Source organism: Eschscholzia californica, unplaced genomic scaffold, assembly GCF_041429995.1.
Source record: "Eschscholzia californica isolate CP2 unplaced genomic scaffold, dmEscCali1.0.p SCAF_2, whole genome shotgun sequence".
NCBI lineage: Eukaryota > Viridiplantae > Streptophyta > Magnoliopsida > Ranunculales > Papaveraceae > Eschscholzia > Eschscholzia californica.
In genome coordinates, this window is record NW_028238309.1 from 53207400 (window position 1) to 53232757 (window position 25358).

Below are 25358 nucleotides of genomic sequence, written 5' to 3' on the forward strand. Positions count from 1 at the left end.
TAATATGCGAAATTTTTTCTCCCATCAAATCAACTCTACTCTGAACGAGTCTCTCATCTCCGCTTCGGGGGCAGAAGAAATCAGGAAGGTTGTTCTCTCTCTTAAGCCCGAGGCAGCCACGGGGCCTGATGGCCATCCTCCATTTTTCTACCAGTCCAACTGGGAGACGGTGAAGGAAGATATTCTGGAGATGGTCTCTCAATTCTTTAGCACTGCTTCCCTTCCTCCTCAATCCAACCACACCCGTATTTGTCTCCTCCCTAAAACCAAAACCCCACAAACTTCGGTGAATTTCAGACCAATTAGTCTACTCAACACTACCTACAAAATTATCACCAAGATTATGGCTAACCGTCTCAAATTACTGCTTCCTGATCTTATCCCTCCCTTTCAAGCGGCTTATGTTCCTAGAAGGTAAATCATTGATAATATCATGATCAGCTAAGAACTAGTCCACTCCTTTAAGAAAATCTGCGGGTCCAAAAGCTACTTCGGCCTCAAGCAGGACATGTTTAAGGCTTTTGACCGCATCGAATGGAGCTACTTGGAGACTATCATGACCCTTATGGGCTTCTCTCTCTCTCTCTCTCTCTCTCTCTTTCTCTCTTATCTATGTCATTTTTTTTTTACTTTCATTCTATTATACAAATTATATGGTGATTTTGGCTAACCTACGGATTTGGCTTCTATGTTTATATTTTTGTAGTGGACAACTTTTTTTTTGAAGTTTTGATTTTCAATTTTTTTGTAACACTCGAATCGTCTCAAATTGGTTTGGAATAACATCTTTTGGAGAGTTCATTGTTATTCTTTTTATTAATTTTGACTATTTGAAATCTATGTTTGTTTTTTAAATTTTTTTTGGGATGAGTAAGAGTCAATCAGTTGATATTCTCACATCTTTAAACTACACATTAAGAATTATGTAAATCGATAGGAGCACATCTCCTCTTCGTGGGTAAATCTTTACTAAGTTTTTTTATTTATAATTTTTCTTATGTAACTAAGAATATAATTTAATACTTCTAATGAACACATAAAGCGCTCGATTTTCATTTCGTGCCAGAGACACAGATTATACATAGTAATAATAATAATAAATTATTGTTATTATTATTAGGTTCATATTATAGTAATAAGAATAATATAATAAAAATATCTACTAATTGTCCATCAACAGATATACAGATGTCCACGAAAGTCAAAACTGCATTTATTAATATCAACAAAATTATGGTATTTCATATTATAGGATAATAATAATAATAATAATAATAATAATAATAATAATAATAATAATAATAATAATATCCACCAATTGTCTATTAATGCCGACAGATATCTATATATCCATGGAAGTCCAAAATACATTTGGAAATATTAGTAAAAAACTTGTTATTAATGTTATTATAATAATATATATCCACTAATTGTCTATTAATATGTACCGAACTCCAAAAATATATTTTGGAATATGAAGTAATAATTGAAGTCATATAACAACCGGATACTTTTGTTTAATTACGGAAAACACAAAATTTGAATATATTAAATATGTATCGAAAAAAAAAGTCTTAGTAGTAACCAATAAAAGCAACTCTAAGTCATTTTAATATAATGTGACTTTGTTCATAGATCGTGTTTCTCAAGTACGTTAATCATATGTATGTAATTATTACTAGTCCGTAAATATCATTTATCTGTGTAACGAACATTTGTTTACCTGTTGACAAGACGTCTTAATAAACAATCAGCTGATATCATTCCAAAAACAACTGCTTTGAATTCTTTACCACGTTTGAAAGCAAACAAAAAAAGATACACTAGTTGGCCAATTTTGGACTGAATTTTTTGGGGAGTTTTGGACCAAAACAAAACTAGTCATGGACCACTATGAATTTCCACCATCTTATAAAAAAGGTTTGCCAAATCTAGATATATCTTGTTCCTCCATAGTGATTATAGCTATAAATCTCTTTTGTCTTTTTTTCTTATATGCCGCAATTGATAAGCACAAAATTAAAGACTTTCCTACTAATTGTATAAGGAGATATGATAAGACATAAATTATTTTCATTTCCGTAAGATTCTTTTTCGAGTCAGAAATCTGGAAAACAGCTGTGAATATTGACTAATTAAAATGGAAAGATCAAAAGTGTAGCGGAGAAATAAACACGGTGTTATTTAGCTGGTCCGCAACCCTTTCCACCATTTTTGGAAATCCCCGCGAGTTCCGATTACGAATAGAATTTCTCTTTCAAGTCTCTACTCACTCGACCACTCCTCCCCACTCTCTCTCTCTCTCTAACCTAATTTTGAAACTGCTATAGTTGAAGTTCTGATAACAAAAACCTAATTGAACAACTTGGGTATTTGATTTTGAGGTACTTAATTCCGCTAACTTTACTCTTTTAGTTGTTTTCCGAAATTTCGCTCAACTTTGTTTAATTCCTAAATTTATTGTTAAGTTCACAAAATTCATCCTCTTTGATAATCTTTACTTGGGGAAATATTTTGTTTTCTTGTTCTTAATTTATATACTGTATTTGATATGAAGGATTCTGGATAAAATCAAATGAGTAGTCATGCTTAAACAAAGTCATTTTCATTATTAGGTTTTGTCACAGATGGAGCCTGTTTCGGGTAATGGGGATAATTTGGGGCATCATGTTGACCAAATGGTTAAGAAAGTTGATGAGGTATATTTCTTGCTTCGAAGTTCAATTACCCTTTTTAACAATTCCTTCTTGCTTTACTAGAAATGGGTTTAATCATATAGTGGATTTTCCGGATTATGAATTATTGGAACATTTACATGCTGATTCAAGATACCCTTGTGGTTGACCGAACTTGAAAGACTTAGAAGTTTTGTGTTTTAATTGAACTAATTGCTTGATTGTTTTTCTTCGAAGATTGAGCGAGCGGTGAATAAGGTATCACAGTTCTACTCTCGTTTGAGTAAAAAGCACGCAAACAATTCTAACGAAAGTAAGGAATTTATCAAGAAGCACAAACAAGATGCAGCAAAGAGGGAGGCAGATAGGGCAAAGAGAAGGCAAGAGCTCATGCGACAATTTTCCATAATATTACGCCAGGTACATGCTCAACCATGAAATAGTTTTTGGACAATCAGATATGCTAGCCATGCATGTAGATGAACTTTTGGGTGAATGTATCGGAAACGGATGTACTTACCGTTTAAAGATTAAACCATCCTTACCAAAAGTTGTGAAACTATGAATCATATATGTTTATAAATATTAAGCTAGTGTTTGACGGGTTATAGGTTTTAAGCATATGCATATAAATGTGTGTGTGTGTGTGTGCATTAGGCGAGCTAGGACCTGACCGTAGGCTATGTTATCATTCCTCCTTCAACTTCTCTGATGCTCTGTATGTTATCCTCCTTGAGGAGTATATGATACCATCAAATGCTCAATCTATAGGCTAAGCAGCGACTGAGGGATTAGTTAGGTCTTAGTCAAGGGCATTCAGGGATATTAAAAGCATAGCTTATAAGCGCGTAATTTGATGTTTCAATATATTACACAACTACACATCCTAATTACTAATGAATATCCTAGGGGATTATTGTCCCAACTAAAGCAAATAAAGATAACATTTACCAAAATCCTTAGTGACAAAGTTATATAAAACCTGGACATTTTATCTCTAAATAATCTGCAACCAGCATGATCTATCTATCTACTATATATGATTGACGAATGATTTTGGCTAATAAGTTTTTTCTATGGTGTGTACTCTACAATGTACTTGCAGATCAAGCAACACAAGTACGCTTATCCTTTTCTGCAGCCTGTAGATGTGGAGGGCCTTGGCTTGCATGATTATTATGAGGTAAGTTTCCTCTAGACTTCTGATTTCCATGAATGGTGAGACTTGAGGATATATAGCTCAAAGAAGTAGAACAAAATGCATTTATTTCCAGCAACCTTTCAAGGGGATCTTTCAGTATAATTGTAACTTATGGTCGTGTTAGTACTCAGTACATGTTCTCTATCCACAATAAATGAGAAAAAACATCTTAAACGAATTATCTGGCTTCCCCTTTGTTCGGGTTAGGGATTGATGTGCAGTGCTAGGTGATGTAACAGAATTCTCATTCAATCGCTTCAGAATCTTCTCTTTTCTTCTCCATCATTACAGATTTTGGTCATTAATAAACTCAGTGATGTTTTCTACCAGATTATTGAAAAGCCCATGGATTTTAGTACAATCGAGAATAAAATGGAAGTGAAGGATGGAAATTGTTATAAGAATGTTCGAGAAATATTTGCTGATGTGAAATTGGTGTTCAAAAATGCAATGACATATAACGACGAGAAAAGTGAGGTTCATGGCATGGCCAAGATATTGTTGGATAAATTTGGACAGAAGTGGCTGCAACTTTTACCCAAAGTTCTTGAAGAGGTAAACTTTTTCTCATGACGTACATTCAGCTGGTAAACACATTAGTAATGACAGTTCCTATTCTGTCAAGAATGTATCTTGTGCTGCTAGTCTGCTCATGCAGTAAGCCAAACTTACACTGATCATTATTTTCAGGAAGCTCGACAGAAAGAGGAGGAAGCAAAGGAGAAGACGTATATGAACCTTGCTCATGAGGCAGCTAATGCAAAACTAGCTAGGGATATGAGTCAGAAAGTGAGTTAGTTGCTTAACTCTCCGGAAGACAAATGAACTAACAGAAAACCAGCTATTTAGCTTTTCTATATGAAACCTTTTACTTTACAATTGTTGACCTTGAATTGCTTCTTGTTGGAGAAAAATAGATTATTAGCCGTTGAGAAAAATAGAAGTTGTTTAGTTATATGAGGATTATGACGAGATATACATTGACATACTATTATGGAATCTTTTCAGCTTTCTGAGGTTGATGTGGATTTGGACATACTACGAGAGACGGTGATGCAAAAGTGCAGGTTCCTTCTTTTGCTCTGAGTCTGATATAGTATATTTTAATTTTCATTTATCTTCTATAAGGTTCCTTTTAAATTCGAAGTGGTTTTTCTCTTTAATATATCCATTGTGTGTTGGGTGATTTAACTTATCCTGGATTCATAAACTATTTCTTGTCATCCCTTATGCTGCTGTTAAATTGTCAAGAACATATTTGTTAATGAATTATGTTATCACTGTACTATGATTCAAATGTAGAATAATCTCACGATCACGAACACTTAATGAACAACGTGTCTGTTCGCTACACATGCAATTAAAATAGCTATATATCATTTCAAGTATGTCTGAAATGGAATTTTCCATCATTTCCATTTTTATCGATCTTAATGTTGAGTATAATTGAAACGTATTGCATAAAAGGAAATGCATATTAGTCATCGTTCATCATTTTTGGACCTAATTCGGTATCTGTACATTTATTACCTCATTATGCTACGAAAAAAAAGAGCAATAGTCAGAGGAATCTTTTTGTGATACAGCTAATAACGGAGCTTGCAATAAAAAAAATGCTATAAATGAGAGAAGATTTTCGTGAAGACCCTGTCCGTGACCATCCGAAGACTTTCGATATCGAGAACTGTTATTTGATTTAAATGCATTACCTGCTACTTGCTTCTTCAAATTGACAATATGCCCATAAGAATCATTTTATGCAGGAAAATGTCTACGGAGGAGAAGAAAAGGCTGGTGTCAGGCCTTACTCGTTTGTCTGCCCAAGAGCTAGACATGGCCGTGGAGATTGTTGCTCATAAGAATCCAAATTTCCAAGTTAAGACCGAAGTAACAGATATTGACATCGATGCTCTGGTAAAGTACAGACACGTCCAAACAACTATTTATCTGTCTCTTGGTCCATGTTTAGCAACATTTAGTTCGAGTTGACGTTCATTTTCATGAGGCTGATGACCTCATCAAACAAACCATTTTCATAATAATCGAAAATCACATCATTTTCTGTAACTTCGATGCTGTCCAAAATATCAGAGAAACTTTTATCTTTCCGAACTCCGTCTTACCGTGCGTCAACCCCCAAAGAAATTTTCTATGAGACTCATTTTTATCATCTTCATGTAGTCTCCACAATTGGGTCCTATTAAAATGATAGAATGAGTAATTTCATACTCCACTTAAATTTGCATTTGCTATACTGGATACTAAAATTGGGGTTAATGATGGTTCAGAGTGAACTGACATTGTGGAGATTAAAGGTTTTTCTGAAGAAGACCCTGGAAGCTAAGGCTTGTGCAACCAAGGTAGACAACGATAACTCTAAACGGAAGAGGGAAATTTGCGATGCCAAAGCCAAAAGCGCCAAGAAACGAAGTAAAATACTCCCTTCCTGACCTGTAAGTGTAAATGTGTACCTGCTGGCTGATGTCCCTGATGTTATCGTCAAGTTTCAAATTTTGGTATTCTTTGATTTTATGTTAGAATAGTTCACATAATAAGGATTATATGTTTGTTTGTTTTTATCGAAGAACACATGTTACGATCAGTAACCTTCGAGTTTTAAGTGACATAATTGGTTTGAAACGACTACACTGAAAAGTTATTAAGAATTTATCAATTGGGTCGTTTATGTTATATGTAGAATGTCTTATATTCGATTATGCTTAGAGAAAAACTAACAAAGTGTATATTAGGAGATTTATAAATTTTGTGTAAAAGTTCTGTGAAACTGAAATACGAAAATGCTAGGGCAGTGCTATGGGCTATTTGGGAAGCTAGAAACGACAACGTCTTGAAAGATGGAAAGAATAGCCCTAAGAGCATAATCATCAATACTGAATGCCTGCTTTATCATTGACTTAGGAATTTTGCTTGGACAAAAGAATTATGGTTTTCAAATATGGTGAAAAATTGGGATTCATTAAATCATTTGGTATATTATGTAAGTTTCTCCTTGTTTTCTTAACCCAATAAACACTAATGGAGGCTCATTGGGCTACTTGTATATTCTTTTTCCCCTTTTTAATCTTAATTAAAATAGTTTTCAAAAAATTAAAAAAAAATATGAAAATGCTTGCAATTATTCCGAGTGCAGTTATTGTAGCTACCTGATCGGTAGGTTTACCACCCATTAGTACCTGTCGATGTTATGTTCTTTTCCTATCATCAATAAACTTTCACAAAACAGTGTTGTTGTTGTTGGAATCCGACCTAAAGATGTCAAATTCAAGAGCTCTCTAGTTTGTTATATTTATCTCGTCAAGCTCTTGAATTTAGATCTAAGGTTTCACCCATTTCCGATCCCGATTCTGATTGAATAATTTATAAAGTTTTCAAATTGGGTGTAACTGTATAAATGTATTACGAAGTAGAACTCGATCAAACTAAAGAAGAGAACTTCAGTTTAGTAATACCTACCAAATAGAAGAAGAAGAAAAAGTAAAAGTTTGCCATATATTAAATTACTCGCCTATTGTTAGGGTAATGACGAAGGGATTGATAAAGTGCTTTGTGTGGCAAACCATGAGAGAGAGAGAAGAGGTTGTCACTGGACGGAAATAGAGGTCGTGTTCGGAAGTTGTGGTGGTGGAGCGCTGAAGATGAAGATTAGGGCAAAATACATTAACTCTGTCCTCTAAGTCAATCTTAATTGACTAAGTCTTTATTCTCTCGAATACATGGTGACATGGAGAGAGGGAGAGATTAAACTTTAAAGAATTAACACTATGTTTTATGTCGTAGTTAGAACTTTAAAGACCCACCTCACATGTAGATCTTTGAACTTTCTTTTAAATTTAAACCAATCAAATTGATCTTTGAAATTCTTAAAGAAAGTTTTGAACCAATAACGCTAAACTTCAAAGCTCTTAAATAAAGATGTGAACTAATAACGTAGAACTTCAAAGTTTTTAAGAAAGATTCAAACAAATAATGCTAAACTTTAAAGTTCTTAAAAACTGTAAATATCTAACCAAAGTTCTGAAGGAATAACCCCCACTTATGGCCTTTGGGGGCATATCCTCCCCTTCGCCGGACACTTGGTAGAGAAAGAGAATTGAGAGGAAGAAGAAGAGGAGAGAGAGAGAAAGAAGAAGAAGAGAGGAAGAAGAAAGAAGGAGATAGAAAGAAGGAGAAGAAGAAGAAGAAGAAGAAGAGAGGGAGAGAAAGAACTTTTTATGTTAAAGGTGACCGGCCGGAATAAAAAGAGAAAGAAGGAGAAGAAGAAGAAGAAGAAGAAGAAGAAGAAGAGAGGGAGAGAAAGAATTTTTTTATGTTAAAGGTGACCAACCGAAATTTTTATTCCAGCCGGCGACCATTCGCCGGAGAAGAAAGGTGAGGTGTAGAGGAGGTGGTGTGATGGAGGAGAGATAAGGTGAAGTGGAGGAGAAAGATATAGGTGATGTGGCTTTTTATGTCTTTATAATTTTTTCCTGAAATAATTCCATTTCGGCCCCCGAGGATAATTTGGTAAAAAAAATTGGCCCTTTAGGTCCAAAACGAACTGTCGGACATAATTGGGAGCTAAAACGGAGAGTGGTCACAATATGGGGGTCAAAACGAAATTAAACCTAATGAGTATTATTATTTGAGTTATTTCTCAAATGGCTCCCTACTTTATGACTAGCTTCTCGTGTAGCTCCCCACTTTATCAAAATTACCCGTTAACTCTCTTTCCTCCATCTCACCACCTCTCTCTGCCACGTCATCTCTCTCACCACGTTTTTCTGCCACGTCATCGTTATCTGTCATGTAACTAAAATAAAATTTCACTCAATTTACACCTCACCTCTCTCTTCTCCCGCAAAGGTCGCCGGCCGAAAAAAAATTCGGTCGGTGACCTTCAAACATTAAAAAAAATCTCTCATCTCTCTCTCTCTTTAAACACTCCGGCGAAGGGGTTTCCTTCGTCAGAGGTCTGTTGAACCAGACTTTCGAGGTCTGTTTCAGATCTGGTGAACTAAACCTTCGAGGGTGAACCATACCTCAAGTGAAGGGAAACCCCTTCGCTAGAGTGTTTAGAGAGAGATGAGAGAAAAAAATAATTATGTTTGAAGGTCAACGGCAGGAAAAAATTCCGGCCAAAGACTTACTTAGACAAAAGCGAAAGTAAATGAAGATAATGAAAGGTTTTTAAACGAATAAGCACTAAGAGAATAAAGGAAGTAAAACAAACTAAAATAACAATGTGAGAAGGCGAGAGAGATTCGAGAGAGAAGTTAAAGGAACAAGAGTAGGGAGGCAACAAATAAGTGAGAGAAGTGTCGAGGTCCGGGAATCCGTTGTGGTGAACCTACAACTATTTACGGTCCAATCGAATATATTGATACAAACCTAGTCTCGATTCCTACGGTGGATGTTCATAAGCACTACGTATGTCCGGAGATAATACTTAGTCAAACAAACTTCCCAAACAATTAAAACCGAATCATCAAAAATGTCGTCTAGCCGCCTAACTATGTGAAGTGCATGACAAGACACATGAAATTTGGATCTAGACTACGATCGATATCGATCACTTTGCCTAATCGATTAACTATGCGAAGTACTTGATAAGACACATGAAAAGCGATTGAAACAAGTAATCAAAATAAGAGAACATCAATTTATTATCAAAACATTAAATCATCACATAGATAATCACAAATTCATCACATTCCATCTCATATAATCGACACACTAAAGTTAGCTAACATGGTGATTGAATAAGAAATGGAAAGAAAATGATGAGAGAATCCCCCTTTTTCGATGTGGTTCGAGGCTAAGATCGTCGGAAAATATGAGTCTTTAAGGTGCAGCCGATCTCCCCTTAGCAAATTCTGGGTTCCCCATAGCGACCACCATCATCTTCTTCATTTAGAACACAACCTCCATTAAAGCTAACCTTAGTTTTCTCCCTCTAGAAATTTTTTGTCCAAAATCAAATCAAATCACATGGGAAGCTAGCCAAGGACACGAGAAGTAAAAGCCCCATGGTTTCGGATCAAGAAGGTTGCCGGAATACACAAGAAAAACCGGCTAAAGAGATGAAGATTCCGGCCAAAACCCTAGGTTATCCGGCAAGAAGCTGCTGTCCCGGCAAGAAGCTACTGTTCCGAGCTGTTCCCAGCAAGTTGCGGCCGTCCTAGCAGCTCCCGTACGCGTCCCTGTTGCTGTCCCGTGCATGAAAATCGCGTCCCGAGCTGGTGAGCAACCGGAGCAGCTGCTGTGTGTCCCGGCCGAGCCAGCAGCTGTGCGCGTCCATGGCTGTTCCCGTGTAAGCTGCTGCTCGTGCACTATTGCTGCCCTGCCGTGCTGCTTTGCACCTTCTCCCGAGCAGCTCGAGCTGCTGCCGTGCAGCCCGAGCTGCTGCCGGCCAAGGCTCGGCCGGCCTTGCTTTGGCCGGCACTCCTCCTTCTCCTTCTTCTCTCTTTCTCTCACTACCAAACCCTAAAAAACTTCAAAAATACCCCAAGAACCCTAGCCCTTTTCTCTCTCCTTTCTTGGTTGTTGCTTTCCAAGGTTGAAGATGATGAATAGTGTCCCAACTTGTGTTTACACAACCCTAGACTTAGTCAAACTTGACTAAGTCTTGGGCCATTTTGACTTGGACCAAAAAGGTGCCCATAGAATCTCTATTATTCTCTTCCTTTTTGGGCTCTTGGGTTGGGCTCCTTTCTAAAGCAAGGGAGTGCCTTCATCTTGTCTCTACATTTAGAACCAAGGGGGGGTGCCTTCATAGAATCCTTGTTTCAAGACCGAACCTCGGCTTCTTTCATTCACAACTTCTCCGTCCGAACTCCGAATCGACTTCCGTTTTCACCATCGGACTCGTCATTGACTTCACTTGTTGTTTGACTTCTGATTTTGACCAAAATGACAAAAATACCCCTGGTATTCTTTTCTTCCCTTTTGTCGCGTAAGATAAAAATGTGATAATTCGCTCTCTTTATTCCGAATTACACAACAACAATGGTAATTACAGGTGGAAGGGTTGTGGCAACTGGTGCAATGGATGTGATGGTGGTTGCGTCAGAAGTGGCGGTTACGATAGTATTGCGATAAAGTATAGTGGTGTAATGGAGGCGATGGTTGTAGACTTGTGGTGTTAGTTGAGGTGGCAGCGGAATGGTTATGGACAGGTATAAAGGTGGTGGTAGTAGCAATAGAGTTTTAGCAAAAGAGTTGAATAGTGGAGCTGTGGCCGTGATAATGGTGTTGGAGAGGATGTGGTGTTGGTAGAGTTACATCGGTGGAGGCGGAATGGTGATGTCGTTGTGGTATGAGTGACAGTAGTGGTGATGGTGTTCGGTAGTGGAATGGAGTTGGTGGTGATGGTGTTCAGTAGTGCATGTTGGTGGAATGGAGTTGGTGGTGCATATCGACTCGAACCGGTATTTGCTTGGAGCTATATGCATGAGAGCATCCACCCTTTTTTGCCTCTCAGGCGGCCGCTGAACCATTTCCCATCAACTGACATTTCAAAATCAACTAATGGTGTGTTTGGTTGCAGGATTCCTAAGTAGGATTTTTATCAAAAGTGGAATTTGGTAGGAATCATGAATCTTTGGTCTGTTTGGCTACAAAGAATCCTAAGACTCTTGAATCCAAAGGATTACTAATTCCAAAATTTGTAGTGGACCAAAATTCCACCCTACCCCTTAGGATTTGCTAGGATTTTAGATTAATGAACCTAAATTTCAAACTTAAAATCAACAAAAAAATATTTCCTTCTACAAAATCATTATTTTTTTTCAAAATCATTATTCTTTTCAAAAATCATATTTTTTCTAAAGCTGTTTAAAAATACTCAAATAATAATAAATCATAGGATTCTTAGTTGCCAAACAAGCCAAAAGATATTACTTGGATTCATGAATCTGTAGAATCATGAATCCCAAGGAATCATGAATCCCAAGGATTCATGATTCTGCCATCCAAACACACCATAAAGATATCAGCAACTATCAAGCATCCATTAAATTTTTGATATATTTTCAATTATACAAACAGAAAAATTCTCTAATCAAGGAAGAGAAGCCTCACGAAATTAAAGATGAGACTACAGTATCAAAACAAACAAATGAAGACAATAGACCGCGTCTGGCACGTGAGAATTGAATGCCAATACAAGGATCCACGTTCCATCATGGTACTTTATGTACAGAAAATATCAAAATTCACATTACGAGGGAGAACTTTGGTTCCTCTTGAAGGGAACAACCAAATCCATTGGATGGGTGGATTTAGGATTCCCCACTTTACGATTCAACTTCCGTAGGAATGATTAATTAAATAACTACGGACAGATCAGTCTCTACCAATCACATTCCTAACCAAACCTAACAATACAATCTAGTATTGCGATTACCGAGAATCGCATCACAGAATAGTTGATCAGCATTTCATTTTCTGTGCACCAACACATAGCCTTACAACTTCAGCACAAGATTACTGGGTAACAGTCCATATGCCCGATTCCACAGAATAACATTGAAAACAATGAAATTCGAGAAGTTTGAGGCTCTTTAGAGTTTCATGTACTCATCTTTACCTAAGGGTGGGAATCGGTCCGGACCGGTCGGTATCGGACTCTAACTTCATCGAACCGGTCGACTCGGACATAAACTGTTGGTGACCACCTATTTACTCGGGCGGACTCGGACGGTCACTCTCAAGAATTCTTTGTCCATTGACCGTCCAAGACCGTTTATTTTACCGGTCCAGTCGGACACCGGACGGTCTCGGTCCGGACTTTCCAATAAATTTACTTAATTCAGAACTTTATTTTTATTACCACAAACAAAATTACTTACAAATGAAGATGTTTAGCCAAGAAATCAAAAGTAAATATAAAAAAGAAAAGACACAGTGGATCATCATTTGACAAGATATAATTAAGCCATGCACCAATGTTTGGTCTTCCAGAGGACTATATGACTATAGCCAACGATCATCATATATTCATATGTCTATAAAATTCAACAGTCAACTTCTAAAAATGAGGACAGTTTAGTCGGTCAACCTATTCGGTCACTCGTACCGGTCGGTCAGCGGTCGTTCCTTCGACATAGAATTTTGACCGTGACCGTCCGCCAAATCTTTCGGGCCGGTCGGACATTGACCGTTATGACCATCGGGTGTCCATGGACACTTTTTATCTCGGTCGAACGGGTCGGATAGCGATCTTCCGGATCTTTTTCCCACCCCTATCTTTACCTCTCTGCAACTCCATACAGAAGAGAAGCAAACTGCAATACAAGAGAAACTGATACAAGTTCACTGGAATCCATATTTGGATAGTCTTTTGAGGCTTCCTGCTTTGTTGATACGGAGAACTAGTTTACCTCTCACTAAGGTAAACCATGTCTTCCAACAAAAAATAGAAGGAAAACCATATACTATTAATCATTTTATACGACTTAATGTTGAATGCCTCATTCTTCTACCCGACCTTACAACAGTGAAATTTTCAAAACTTTTAGGCCTTAATGAGCTTCATGTATTTATATCTAGACGTTCGCAACTCCACATAGGAGAGAAGCAAAATAAAGCCAAAGGGAAATCGATATACACCCACTAGAATCCAAAGCTAAACATTGTCATTTTAAGCTTCCTGCTTTGATGAGATGGACTAGTTTACACCTCTCACTAAGCTAAATCATGTGCTATTCAAATCATCTTATTTGACTTGATGTGAAATGACTCATTCTTCTACTCTGACCTTAAAAACAGTGAAATTTTCAAAAACTTTTAGGCACTTGCGAGGTTCATGCATTTATCTCTACACGTTCGCAACTCGACATAAGAGAGAAGCAGGATACAGTCAAAGAGAAATGATATAAGTCCACTAGAATCCAAAGCTAGACATTACCTTTTTAGGTTTCCTGCTTTGCTGAGATGGACTAGTTTACACCTCTGACTGAGCTAGACCGTATGCTATTCAAATCATCTTATTCGACTTAATGTCAAATGCCTCATTCTTCTACCGACCTCAAAACAGTAAATTTTCAAAAACTTTCAGGCACTAATGAGCTTCATGTATTTATCTTTACACGTTCGCAACTCCACATAGGAGAGAAGTAGAAAACTAACGAAGAGAAATAGATACAAGTCCAATAGAATCCAAAGCTAGACATTGCCTTTTCAGGCTTCCTGCTTTGCTGAGATGGACTAGTTTACACCTCACTAAGCTACAGAGCATTCTTACCTGACCTTAAAAGCAATGAAATTTTAAAAAACTTTTAGGCGCCAAAGAGCTTAACGTATATATCTCTACATGTTAGCAACTCCACATACGAGAGAAGCAGAATACAATCAAAGAGAAATCGATATAAGTCCACTAAAATCCAAAGCTAGACACTGCCTTTTCGGACTTTCTGCTTTGCTGAGATGGACTAGTTTACACCTCTCACTAAGCTAACCCGTATGCTATTCAACATCTTATTTGACTTAATGGTAAATGCCTCATTCTTCTACCCGACCATAAAAACAGTGAAATTTCAATAACTTTTAGACGCTAAAGAGCTTCATGTATTTATCTCTACACGTACGCAACTCCACATAAGAGAGAAGCAGAATACGGTCAAAGAGAAATAGATATAAGTCCACTAGAATCCAAAGCTAGACATTACCTTTTTAGGTTTCTTGCTTTGCTGAGATGGACTTGTTTACACCTCTCACTGAGCTATAGACCATTCTTTTACCCGACCTTAAAAACAATGAAATTTTCAATAACTTTTAGGCGCTAAAGAGCTTAATGTATTTATCTCTACACGTACGCAACTCCACATAAGAGAGAAGCAGGATACAATCAAAGAGAAATCGATATAAGTCCACTAAAATCCAAAGCTAGAAATTGCCTTTGCGGGCTTCCTGCTTTGCTGAGATGGACTAGTTTACACCTCTCACTAAGCTAACCCATATGCTATTCGACATCTTATTCGACTTAATGTTAAATGCCTCATTCTTCTACTCGACCTTAAAAACAGTGAAATTTCAATAACTTTTTAGACGCAAAAGAGCTTCACGTATTTATCTCTACACGTACGCAACTCAACATTAGAGAGAAGCGGAATACGGTCAAAGAGAAATAGATATAAGTCCAATAGAATCCAAAGCTAGACATTGCCTTTTCAGGTTTCCTGCTTTGCTGAGATGGACTAGTTTACACCTTTGACTGAGCTAGACAATATGCTATTCAAATCATCTTATTCGACTTAATGTTAAATGCCTCATTCTTCTACCCGACCTTAAAAACAGTGCAATTTTCAATAACTTTTAGGCGCTAAAGAGCTTCACTTATTTCTCTCTACACGTTCGCCACTCCACATAAGAGAGAAGCAAAATACGGTCAAAGAGAAATCGATATAAGTCCACTAGAATCCAAAGCTAGACATTGCCTTTCAGGCTTCCTGCTTTGCTGAGATGGACTAGTTTACACCTCTCATTAAGCTAAACCATATGTTATTCAAATCATTTTATTTGACTTCATGCTAATTGCCTCATTCTTCTGCCCGACCTCAAAAACAGTCATGTATTTATCTCTACACGTTCGCAGCTGTACATAGGAGAGAAGCAGAATCCAGTCAAAGAGAAATTGATATAAGTCCACTAGAATCCAAAGCTAGACATTGCCTCTTCAGGCTTCCTGCTTTGCTGGGATGAACTAGTACACACAAATTACTTAAAGAATATGTATCTTTTCTATTTTATTCGACTTAAGTGTGGCATAATCAAATACAAAATGTCTCGTCCCAACTGATCTGAAACTCCATCAATCATTGAAGACCTGAACAGTCAAGGGAAGGAAGACTTTAATCTGAGTCCATTAGCATACAAAACTAACCATTGCCTCGTCAAAGCTCGTCAGCTTTGCCAAGATGGACTCGTCATTACAGAAAATATTTTGCTTCTGTCAAGTTTCACCACCTCTAATCAATCGCTCAAAGAAAATCTTTCTAATTGACCGAAATATTTCCATTTCTATGCCCACTTAAATTTTCACCTAAACCGAAATTTAATTACGTTTTCATAACAATACCAGATCAAGGACTTAAAGTTTGAAATACTTCAGCCGAAATGACTAACAAATTTCCATTTTCATGTCTACGGGAATTTTGATCGAAACGGACATTTAATTCATTGATTAGAAGTGGGTTTTGAATATACAAGACTCTCCAAATAAAGCTAAAAATCACATATATACAATATTGTTGTATCATACTGGATATATTCTAATTTCTTACTACCCTTATCGACCAAAATTAAATTAAGAACAAACAAACATCACATGTGAAAATATCAAACATCTCCACTAATGTGTATTGTTAGTCTATCTATGCTTAGAATTGCCGTAATTTATATTCATCGGTCTAAAAAGCTTACCTCTATAGTACTTGATCTCAGACATCAATTCAAGAATTTGGAAGTACGAAAAAAGTACTCTGCGACAACCTGAATGGGAAACAAAAGGAACATATTAAAAAAAAGTATCACATTGTAACTTAACAAAAAGAAATATGGATCTCCTATTGCGTCAAACACAAACCTTAAAATTCCTTAAAGGTCTCGTCATCAATCTCACATCCAAACCCAAAATATGCCTTCCCAACTAGACATTCACAAAACCTAAAAACCACACTAATGAGGTATTGAGGTGTTTACTTAACCTCATGCTTTGAATCTGACTCGTCTGAATTTGAATAGTCTGTCTCAAATGGAGTCAAAATCAACCACTCAGCACAGACAAAAAGGAACATTTCATATCTTAGTCGATTGATTTCAGACTTCGAATCAAGATTTCAGATCTAACTTTGGAGAAAGAACAAATTAGTTGAAGAAAAAACCTCACTCCTACTAATCTAGATTGGCTCTGAAATAAAATAAAAAAATCCAACAAAGGTATAACCAGTTGAGGAACACATTGACAAGACCTAATAAAGGAAGACATTGACAAGACCTAATAATGGAAGACAGAAAATCATATATTCTAATCGATCTTAATATGATTTCTGTCTCTCTATCTGGATATAGTTTATTTATTACCTTTCGAGAACCTCAGCTAGGGTTTTAATGTAAGAATTGGTCATAGAGGTTGTTGTTGATGAAGCGAGAAGATGATATGGCTCTTGTTGCCGCCGCTGCCATTGCTGTAGCTTCTCGCACCTTCTAGGGGAAAATGACACAAGAGTCAAGTAGGTAGGGTGTGTGATGTGTCAACCGGCTGGTTCCGGCCAGAATTGAAACCTTTAAGAAATTACGTTTTCGATTTCTAACGGTTCCGGTTTAGGTTCTTTAGTATAATGATCCAGAACCAGAACTTATGAAAATTGCCAGTATCAGTCGTGTATCAAGTATTTATCGAATTATAAGAATTTCCAACAAATTTTATTATTAAATGTTTGAAGTTGTTATAAAGTTATTTATTCAATATATTTTGATTACCAATGACGTAATTAGCATATAATTAACTATAATAAGTAATTCAAACTTTGAAATTTGTAAAAGTATCAATTAATCACCTACTAAAGTTGGGTTCCTGCCGGATATATGTAACTCAATTAGTATTGAAATTTTTACCGGGTATGAAAATGAGGATCTAAACCCATAATAAACAGTTTTGGTTCAGTTTGGTCCCAAATAAATAACCATAAGTAGACCTATTGCGGACCTAAAGAAGAATCTAATATCCATCTAAAGTGAAAAAATCTATCAAGAGAGAGAAATAAAGATGACTCGACTATAAAAACCGTTAATTTTGTGTACATCTCAAATAAGCTTTGATTCGTAGTTCTTATAGGATTGCTCTGAATGTCTTCTTATAAGGGAATAAAAAGAAGTGGGTTTGGTAACATAATTTAGTTGATGAGGTTGATTTTAGTTTGATTTTAGTCTCATGGTCAAGTGGTCACGAAACCCTCAATGAAGGTTTGTCAGAACCCTTTCTCGAGGATTTTAGGTTTTCAGGTGAAACCCTCCACGTAGGTTTAGCCTAAAACCCTTTCGTTTGTCTAAGACGAAAGGGGTTCAGGCGAAGGGACCGTTCCCAGATTCCCTTCCCGAAACAATATATGAATTGAGAGTGAGAAAGAGAAAAAGATGAAGTTTTAGTAAGAAAAGGTTAAGAGTTTTAGAGAGGGAGAGATATACAACCGTAGATAGAGAGAAAGTTTTAGGTGGTGGCGGCCAGAGTTACTGGTCGGAGATGAAAAAGAAGAAAAAATCATGTTGGCTTGGAAAATTTGACGAAATCAAAATTTGACCAAATCTACAATTTCCCTTTTTTGTATCCTAAAACATTTCTTGTTTCTCCAAAACGATAGCCTAACTTATTGACCTTTTGTGTTGACAGACTACTAACGGATTTCGTGTATAGGATTTTCTGTGTATAGGCAACATAGAAGACACGAGTGTTTTTGTCTGTAGTAGAAGTAGTTTTGCTCTAATACGGGAGTGCTACATGTACAAAATTCTTGACAAAATTCTTGACTTAATGACTCATTTTCACTAAAAGACAAAAGTTTTTCAAACTTTTTCGAAGTTTGACTTTGATCTGTACCGTTCTTTTAACCGTGTGAGTCATCGAGTCAAGAATTTTGTCAAAAATTCTTTGTACACTTAGCTTAATATCGAGAGTTGTGTGGTGGTGAATGTAGTGGGTGTGGTGATAGAAGTGTTGAGATCTGGTGGTGGTGGAGGTACGATGATGGTGGGGGTGAAGGTACGATGATGGCGGTGGTGGAGGTATAATGGCGGTGGTGGTAAAGGTACGACGATGGTGGTGGTGGTGGTGGAGGTATGATGGTGGTAGCGGAGGCACGATGGTGATGGTGGTGGTAGTGAAGTTATGGTGATACTCAATGATGTAGACGCAGCGGAATAAATAAAGAACAATAAAATAAACTAAGAACAATAAAGAAAACTGTAAGAAACGATAAAATAAACTAATGGTGTGTTTGGATGGCGGAATCATGAATCCGCGGATTAATGATTCCTTGGGATTCATGATTCCACGGATTCATGAATCCAAGTAATATTTTTTGGTTTGTTTGGCAACTAAGAATCCTATGATTTATTATTATTTGAGTATTTTTAAATGTCTTTAGAAAAAATATGATTTTTGAAAAAAATAATGATTTTGAAAAAAAATAATGATTTTGTAGAAGGAAATATTTTTTTGTTGATTTTAAGTTTGAAGTTTAGGTTCATTAATCCAAAATCCTAACAAATCCTAGGGGGTAGGGTGGGATTTTGGTCCAATACAAATATTGGAATCAGGAATCCTTAGGATTCAAGAGTCCTAGGATTCTTGGTAGCCAAACAGACCAAGGATTCATGATTCCTACCAAATTCCACTTTTGATAGAAATCCTACTTAGGAATCCTGCAACCAAACACACCATAAAATTCTTAATAACTTCAATGGTTTTTCTCTTCAAGGTGAATAATAACATAGACTAGATCTCCTTTTATAAGATAATAAACCTTCCTAGATAGACTCAAACTAGGATTCCTAAAATAATAAACTACTCAAACATAGAAACTTTAAAAATAAATGAATATCAAATTAAAGTAACTTCTCCTATACTAAATAAACTACTATTATAACCAAATAGGATGTGGGCACGCGTGGACGTGGGCCCACACGTTTATGCGCCTGCATCACTCAAAATAAGACATTTGAATTCCTTCAACTTTATTCAGTTTACATCCAAAGAGATTTGTTCACAACATGATATATTGGGATCTTATTTTTAAATAGAAGGGAAGAGAAAGCCCAAACAAACAAAACAAGCAAAAGCCAAAACCCACACATTTTTACTTGCTTATTACACAGTCTGAGTCTATCACTCACATTGGGGACCAGAAAGGTGTTGGATTAGCTCTGTTGGGACTTCAACCTAGAGACCATATGCTCTGTTTTCTGCCGAGTGCCGAGAAACGGAGAAAAAGGAACAAAAAAAACATCAGAATATATAGTAGTAGTTATTGAAACAATATACTTTAAGCCTATTTACTTTCTCTTGTTTTGTTAGTTAAAAGTATATTTCAAAATCTAACAACCGATTTGTCAACATTAATTTGTTAACTGTTAAGAAAACTACTGACCTGTTCAGTGTACGGCAAATATTTCCCATCAAGTGTCACAACAACACGATCCTTCCCATCTGTGCCTTTAACTTTGTCAACGGAGCAGTAAAAGTCAATAGCCGACATACTGAAACAAAAATGAAAAAGCCGTTAAGGAAATGCTTAGTCACTGCCCAATTTGTACAAATAAGCAAATTATCTGCATCAATTTAAATTGGAAAACGACAAGAATATTCAATTGTTGTGTATCATTATTTATGCCTACAAGAGCTGAAGAGCTAGGTTAATTCTTTTCCCTCTCGTAGCCTTTTATGAATGGTTGAAGACGTACAGAATCGAGAAAAAGAAGCTGGGACAACGTTAGCTTATTAGCACAGATTGGTCGTGGCTTTTGTTCCCATATCCTACACTTACGTGCAAATCAGAGGAAGTCGGGAATGAAAATCTGGCTCTATGATCCTCCACTTAGAGACATGACATACCCGAAGAAAGGCAATGGGAAATGAAGCTACGTGAGACAACGAAATAACAAGAAGTTCCTTCTCCAGAAAGGGTAGTATGGTATAAACGTCAAAGAAAATTGTATAAGCACAAAACAACAAACTTTTGTTAGCATAATGAGTTTTAGTGTGTTTTAAAATGAGAACTACTGCCATGTCTAGGCCAAGGGTGGCGAGTCTGTGAGAGAGAAGTCCACAAACGTGGACACTTCCTTGGAGGCATGGGTAGATGAATTATAAGGCAAGTCATTTGAGCGTGAAAACTCGTAAAGAAACTCAACTCCGTCTAAGGGGGACTTCATTTGTGGCACGTGTTGAGGCACTAGAGGGCAAGTTTGACGTGTTGTTGGGACAAATGGAGAAGGTTTAGGCTCCTTCTCTGACTTCACTACTGAATTGGGCCAAGGGTGGCAAGTTTAGGGGAGAGAAGTCAACAGACAGGCCACTTCCTTGAAGGCAGAAGCATTATAATTTTTACTTCATGTCATTGTGTCCAGCTTACTTTTTGAAGCCCTTCCAACATGTATGAGGTAGGTGATCGACATAATGCTTTTTCTCTTAAGATAGAAATTGAGTCCAAGACTTTTGACATATCGATCTCTATCGAGGACAAAGTAGCTAGTACAATGGAATGTCCCCTCCTATGAGTTCATGGCTTGGCCGAGTCTCTACGATAGCTTGGAGTGGTCACTTCATTTCTACTTGAAGTTTAATCAATCCTATTAATCCTGGTTACAAACGAGTTTACACGACCAAAGAAGAAAGCACATTAAGCTTCCATATCTTCATCTTCTTGTACCAATTTTCTCCATTTCTATCAACCAGCAAAGTATTGCTACAATTTCTAAATAAACTACTTTTTGACTTCCTTAGAAGAAACGTCGAAAAGTAGCCTCTCTATTGCCACTTAAAATCGACTCGAAATTGTCGGCCTTTTTAGAATATCCATCTATATATAACCTTATACTTAAATGATTACGGAGTAAAATAACAACATAAGTCTGAGAATAGGAATTGCTAGTAATTTTCAATAAACAATAATCTAATAGCTAACTACAAAAGGGAATGCTACCATTAAGAAATGAACAAACAAGCAGAACTTAAAGATGAGAGATAATTAGTAAATTTGATAACTTACATGCCATCACCAAAATCTTCATTGATAATTTCCTTAATACTTTCTCCAAAATGCATAATTGCTTCATTCAATCTATAAAACACCACACCCATGATTACAAAACAATTTCATCTCAAAACATTCAATTACAGAAATAATACCCTAAACCCAACATTTAATCCAAACCCCAAATTCAAACTCAAATTCCAATTAAAGAAGATAACAACAAACCTGTAAACAGTAGGTTCTTGAATGAGATTAGGGTCGTAAGATCTTATGGGTGGTTTCATCATTTCCTGTATAATTTCACCAGGCAAACCAGGAAGAGAAGCTCTTAATTTAGGAACAGTTTCAGGCTTCAATTGAGCTTGTCTTTTGAAGAGTTGGGCAACGTAAACGTTTGTGAGACCAGTCTCTTGTGCGATGAGAGAAAAAGATTTGCCTGATTTCTCTTTTACTGAGTGAAGATAAGATATCAGTGTGGTTTTGCTTGTGCTTCCTTCCATCCTCAAAATTTTCTCTCTCTAACTTTTTGCAGAGAGAAGTAGGAAAGTAAAGGGTGGTTGGTGAATTGAAAAGGCAATAAAACTTCAAACCTATAAGCGGCAAGGATGAGCACGGCAGCTCGAATAACAAGAATCACACATGAGAGTATGAGACTATGAGAGAGGGAGTCTAAGACTCTAGGGGTGGGAATCGGTCTGGGCCGGGCCACTCGGGCTTATATCATTCACCGGATCAGGGACGGGCGGGCGGGCGGGCTTTTGAAATTCTTTCTCTATTTGGATTCTCGGTTTTAATCGGATGGGTTATTTGTAAAATCCTTGTGTCAGAAATCCGTCAAATTTTTCGAGGTTTTTGAGTATCGAACGGTGGGGTATCGAGTTTTCAGATTTTCATTATTCCAGAAAATAGTACATCGGGGCCAATATGTATTTAAAATATATAAAGAATATCAAAGTACATTTAATATTTAATATTTAAGCATTTACTAGTATAATTGTCCATCCTTTCACCGGGTCTCTACAAGACAAGCTTTTGATACTCTTGACAAGCTTTAATACGATCTCTCAACCAGAAAGATCGCGCCTTACACAGAGTTCCCATAACTCGCTCCTAGAAAATGTTCAATCAATATTCAATCTTTTTACTGCAAAGAGCAACCTGACTGTCTTGAGCATCGGAGCTGTTTTCGAACCCTCTGCAGGTTTTCCACTACGAATCAAGGAGTAGGAGCAAGGAACCTGAGCTGGAGCAAGAAGAAGACGAAAGGAATCACGATCAACTTACCAGAATATTCGATCATAACGGACGCTGTCATGCATCAAGTCCCTGTTTCATGCTAATATAATGGAAAACCATTTTTTGACATCATCACAAAGTATTTATTGCTTATTAATTCAAGTATAAGGACAACAATTTTGGGTATAAATAAACATTAATATTAAATGGTGGATATCAAGACTCCATTGTCAAGCTTTTGTGGAGTGGCTTCATCTGTCTGAGTTCTTCAAGTTATGGAAGGTTTGAATAAAGTTGAGATTTTCAGGGTTCAACGAGGGAGTCGGTGAAAAGAAATTCTACACCAATTTGTTTTTGAAGATTTACATTCTCAAAGATTTAGAGTGGTTTCTCTTTGGTAAAAGATCTAATAGTTCTGATAGTAGAAGGTTTATTTTTGTAAATCGAAGGTTATTCACTTTCGTAAAGGGTAGCCCAACCACTTTATGACAAATGAAATGCTTAACAGAATTGGCAGTGCCGGAGGCACGGGCTATGCCTAGTAAACTAATAAAATAAAAAGTGAAACTCAATAGCATAGTTTCCTTACAGAAACGAATCTAACTTACTATAGTTTGCACATTTACTGCTTAATTGAACAAAGTACTGTGAACTATGAGCTTTTACGTATATACCTACCTTAATTTCTTCAATTCGTTATTATTAGGTTCCCTATTTTGTCACTTGCAAATTTAACTTCTTTACGAACCAAAATCATCTTAATATGAAACGACGTTAACTTAAAAGAAAAATGAGAGAAGAAGCTACAAAAATGAACGTATCCCATACCTAAATATGAATCAACCGCCTATTGAGAGCAAATAAGTTCATCAAGAGAGAGAAAAATAATAGAGGTCGTTATCGTGTAGGTCTAAAGTAGGCTTTGATTTGTTACCCATTCTAGCATTACTCTCACCAAAAACAATACTTTACTATCTCATGTCCTAACACTATTCTCAACAACAACAAAACAAAGTCCTAACTCTATTGATCACAAGTATACAAGAGGTGTGCATACAAACTCATGTATACACACCACCCATAAGATATCTCATATGATTATAAGGAAATTTGTCACGATATTCCAGTACGCACCACATACGACAGTAAATTACGAGTTCAATAAATCTAACGTCTAAACTCTCATCAGGATAAATAATAATTCAAAATATTTGTAGCTTTGGAAGAAGAGTTTAAATTTCTATTGCGTATTATTCCACCAACCAAATCCCTAAATTCCAGATAACTCTTAAGATTTTAGTATTAAAGAAATGCATTCAATTCTAAAAATATTTTGGAATAAAATTATGGCATAATTGAAAAGGTAGATTTCGAAATCAAAAGAGTTAATCTTTGTCCCAATAAACACCCCAAATAACATCTTTGAATTCTAAAATAGGGTAGAAGTTAATAATTCTTTATCGAGTAAGCCTGTCAAGAAGAATCAACATTTACTCCTACCGGTATAATTTTTGCTTATCATATTAGATAACCTCAACTATATTTTCAAATTGGTCTAAACTATACCATAAGAGGGTAAGATTTCCTTTTATTTAAATTATAAAATAATTATGATAGAAATGTAGAATATTTCATTACCATTTTTGCCTGGAGCCTTCATAATTACCCGTCAAATGAGAGAAATCAACTTGATATCTTAGCCTATAAATAAAACCTAAATTTACTCACTCCATGGTATCATTTGCAGGATTTTCTCTGATATTGTATCCAATGTCTGAGTACTTGGTACAAGTAGTTGTTTAACTTTTCTTTTAGCTCTTCTTTTGTTTTGGTCTCACAATTAGTAAGGGTAATCTGTGAAGGAGCACTTGGCTAATCAGATGATCAACAAATATGTTGAATCATGCCGTTTTTGTTATAAAGGCGACTACTCGGCTCAAATGAAACTTGTGAACTTCCGCAAGTTGAAAGATGATAGGACCCTCCACTGGTGCAAAACTATTTGGTATTGTAGATTTTCTTCTCTTTTACTTTCAAACAGAAACATAATATATCTTTATGATTTTCTTCTCTTTTACTTTCATACACACAATTCTTCTATTGTTCTCTATGTTATTCTTGTACGAAAGTTAATTCAACACAACGTCTTACTTTGCAGGAGTACATTATTTATCATTATGACTTTCACTCTCATGTGCATCCTCTCATGCATTGGCCTCGAGAACTTGATTTACCTTTATAGCGCACCAGATGAAGCAATTCAAGCTCTTGACGTCGTGTGGAGAGAAACACTTAAAAAAGGTAATGTTTTCTTATCTTTTTTTTTGTTCATTTTTTTGTTGTTCTTGAGATCTTTTCAAAAATCTAAATCTTTTAGTACTTTATACAACAAATTCTAAACCAGCTTCTTATTCTAAAAATGCTATACTATTTTGAAAACTAATCCATGAAACTTATTTGGAAAATTAGTGCCCACAGAAAACTAATCTGGTACTAGTT

General features: G+C 36.3%; 2 protein-coding genes and 1 long non-coding RNA gene across 3 annotated transcripts; 1 reads left to right on the forward strand and 2 right to left on the reverse strand.

Annotated features, from left to right (window-relative positions):
- The first annotated feature begins 2039 nt into the window (after positions 1-2039).
- LOC147558991 (transcription factor GTE1-like) lies at positions 2040-6567 on the forward strand. The gene is made up of 9 exons (XM_086660754.1): positions 2040-2384; positions 2616-2699; positions 2913-3095; positions 3781-3858; positions 4207-4431; positions 4567-4665; positions 4885-4943; positions 5640-5790; positions 6165-6567. Exons 2-9 carry the CDS (start codon positions 2628-2630, stop codon positions 6324-6326), a joined length of 1029 nt encoding a protein of 342 aa, XP_086516880.1. The 5' UTR covers positions 2040-2384; positions 2616-2627; the 3' UTR covers positions 6327-6567.
- A 9459-nt stretch (positions 6568-16026) lies between these two features.
- Positions 16027-17192, reverse strand: LOC147558992 (uncharacterized). Its single transcript, XR_015234473.1, has 2 exons — positions 16957-17192; positions 16027-16365 (listed from the first exon to the last, which is right to left on the reverse strand). It is a non-coding gene; the product is annotated as an uncharacterized LOC147558992 (long non-coding RNA).
- Positions 17193-19573: 2381 nt separating this feature from the next.
- CYN (cyanase) lies at positions 19574-22272 on the reverse strand. The gene is made up of 4 exons (XM_086660755.1): positions 21849-22272; positions 21639-21710; positions 20019-20127; positions 19574-19833 (listed from the first exon to the last, which is right to left on the reverse strand). The coding sequence occupies exons 1-4, from the start codon at positions 22121-22123 to the stop codon at positions 19789-19791; spliced, it is 501 nt and encodes a 166-aa protein (XP_086516881.1). The 5' UTR covers positions 22124-22272; the 3' UTR covers positions 19574-19788.
- Between the last annotated feature and the right edge of the window lie 3086 nt (positions 22273-25358).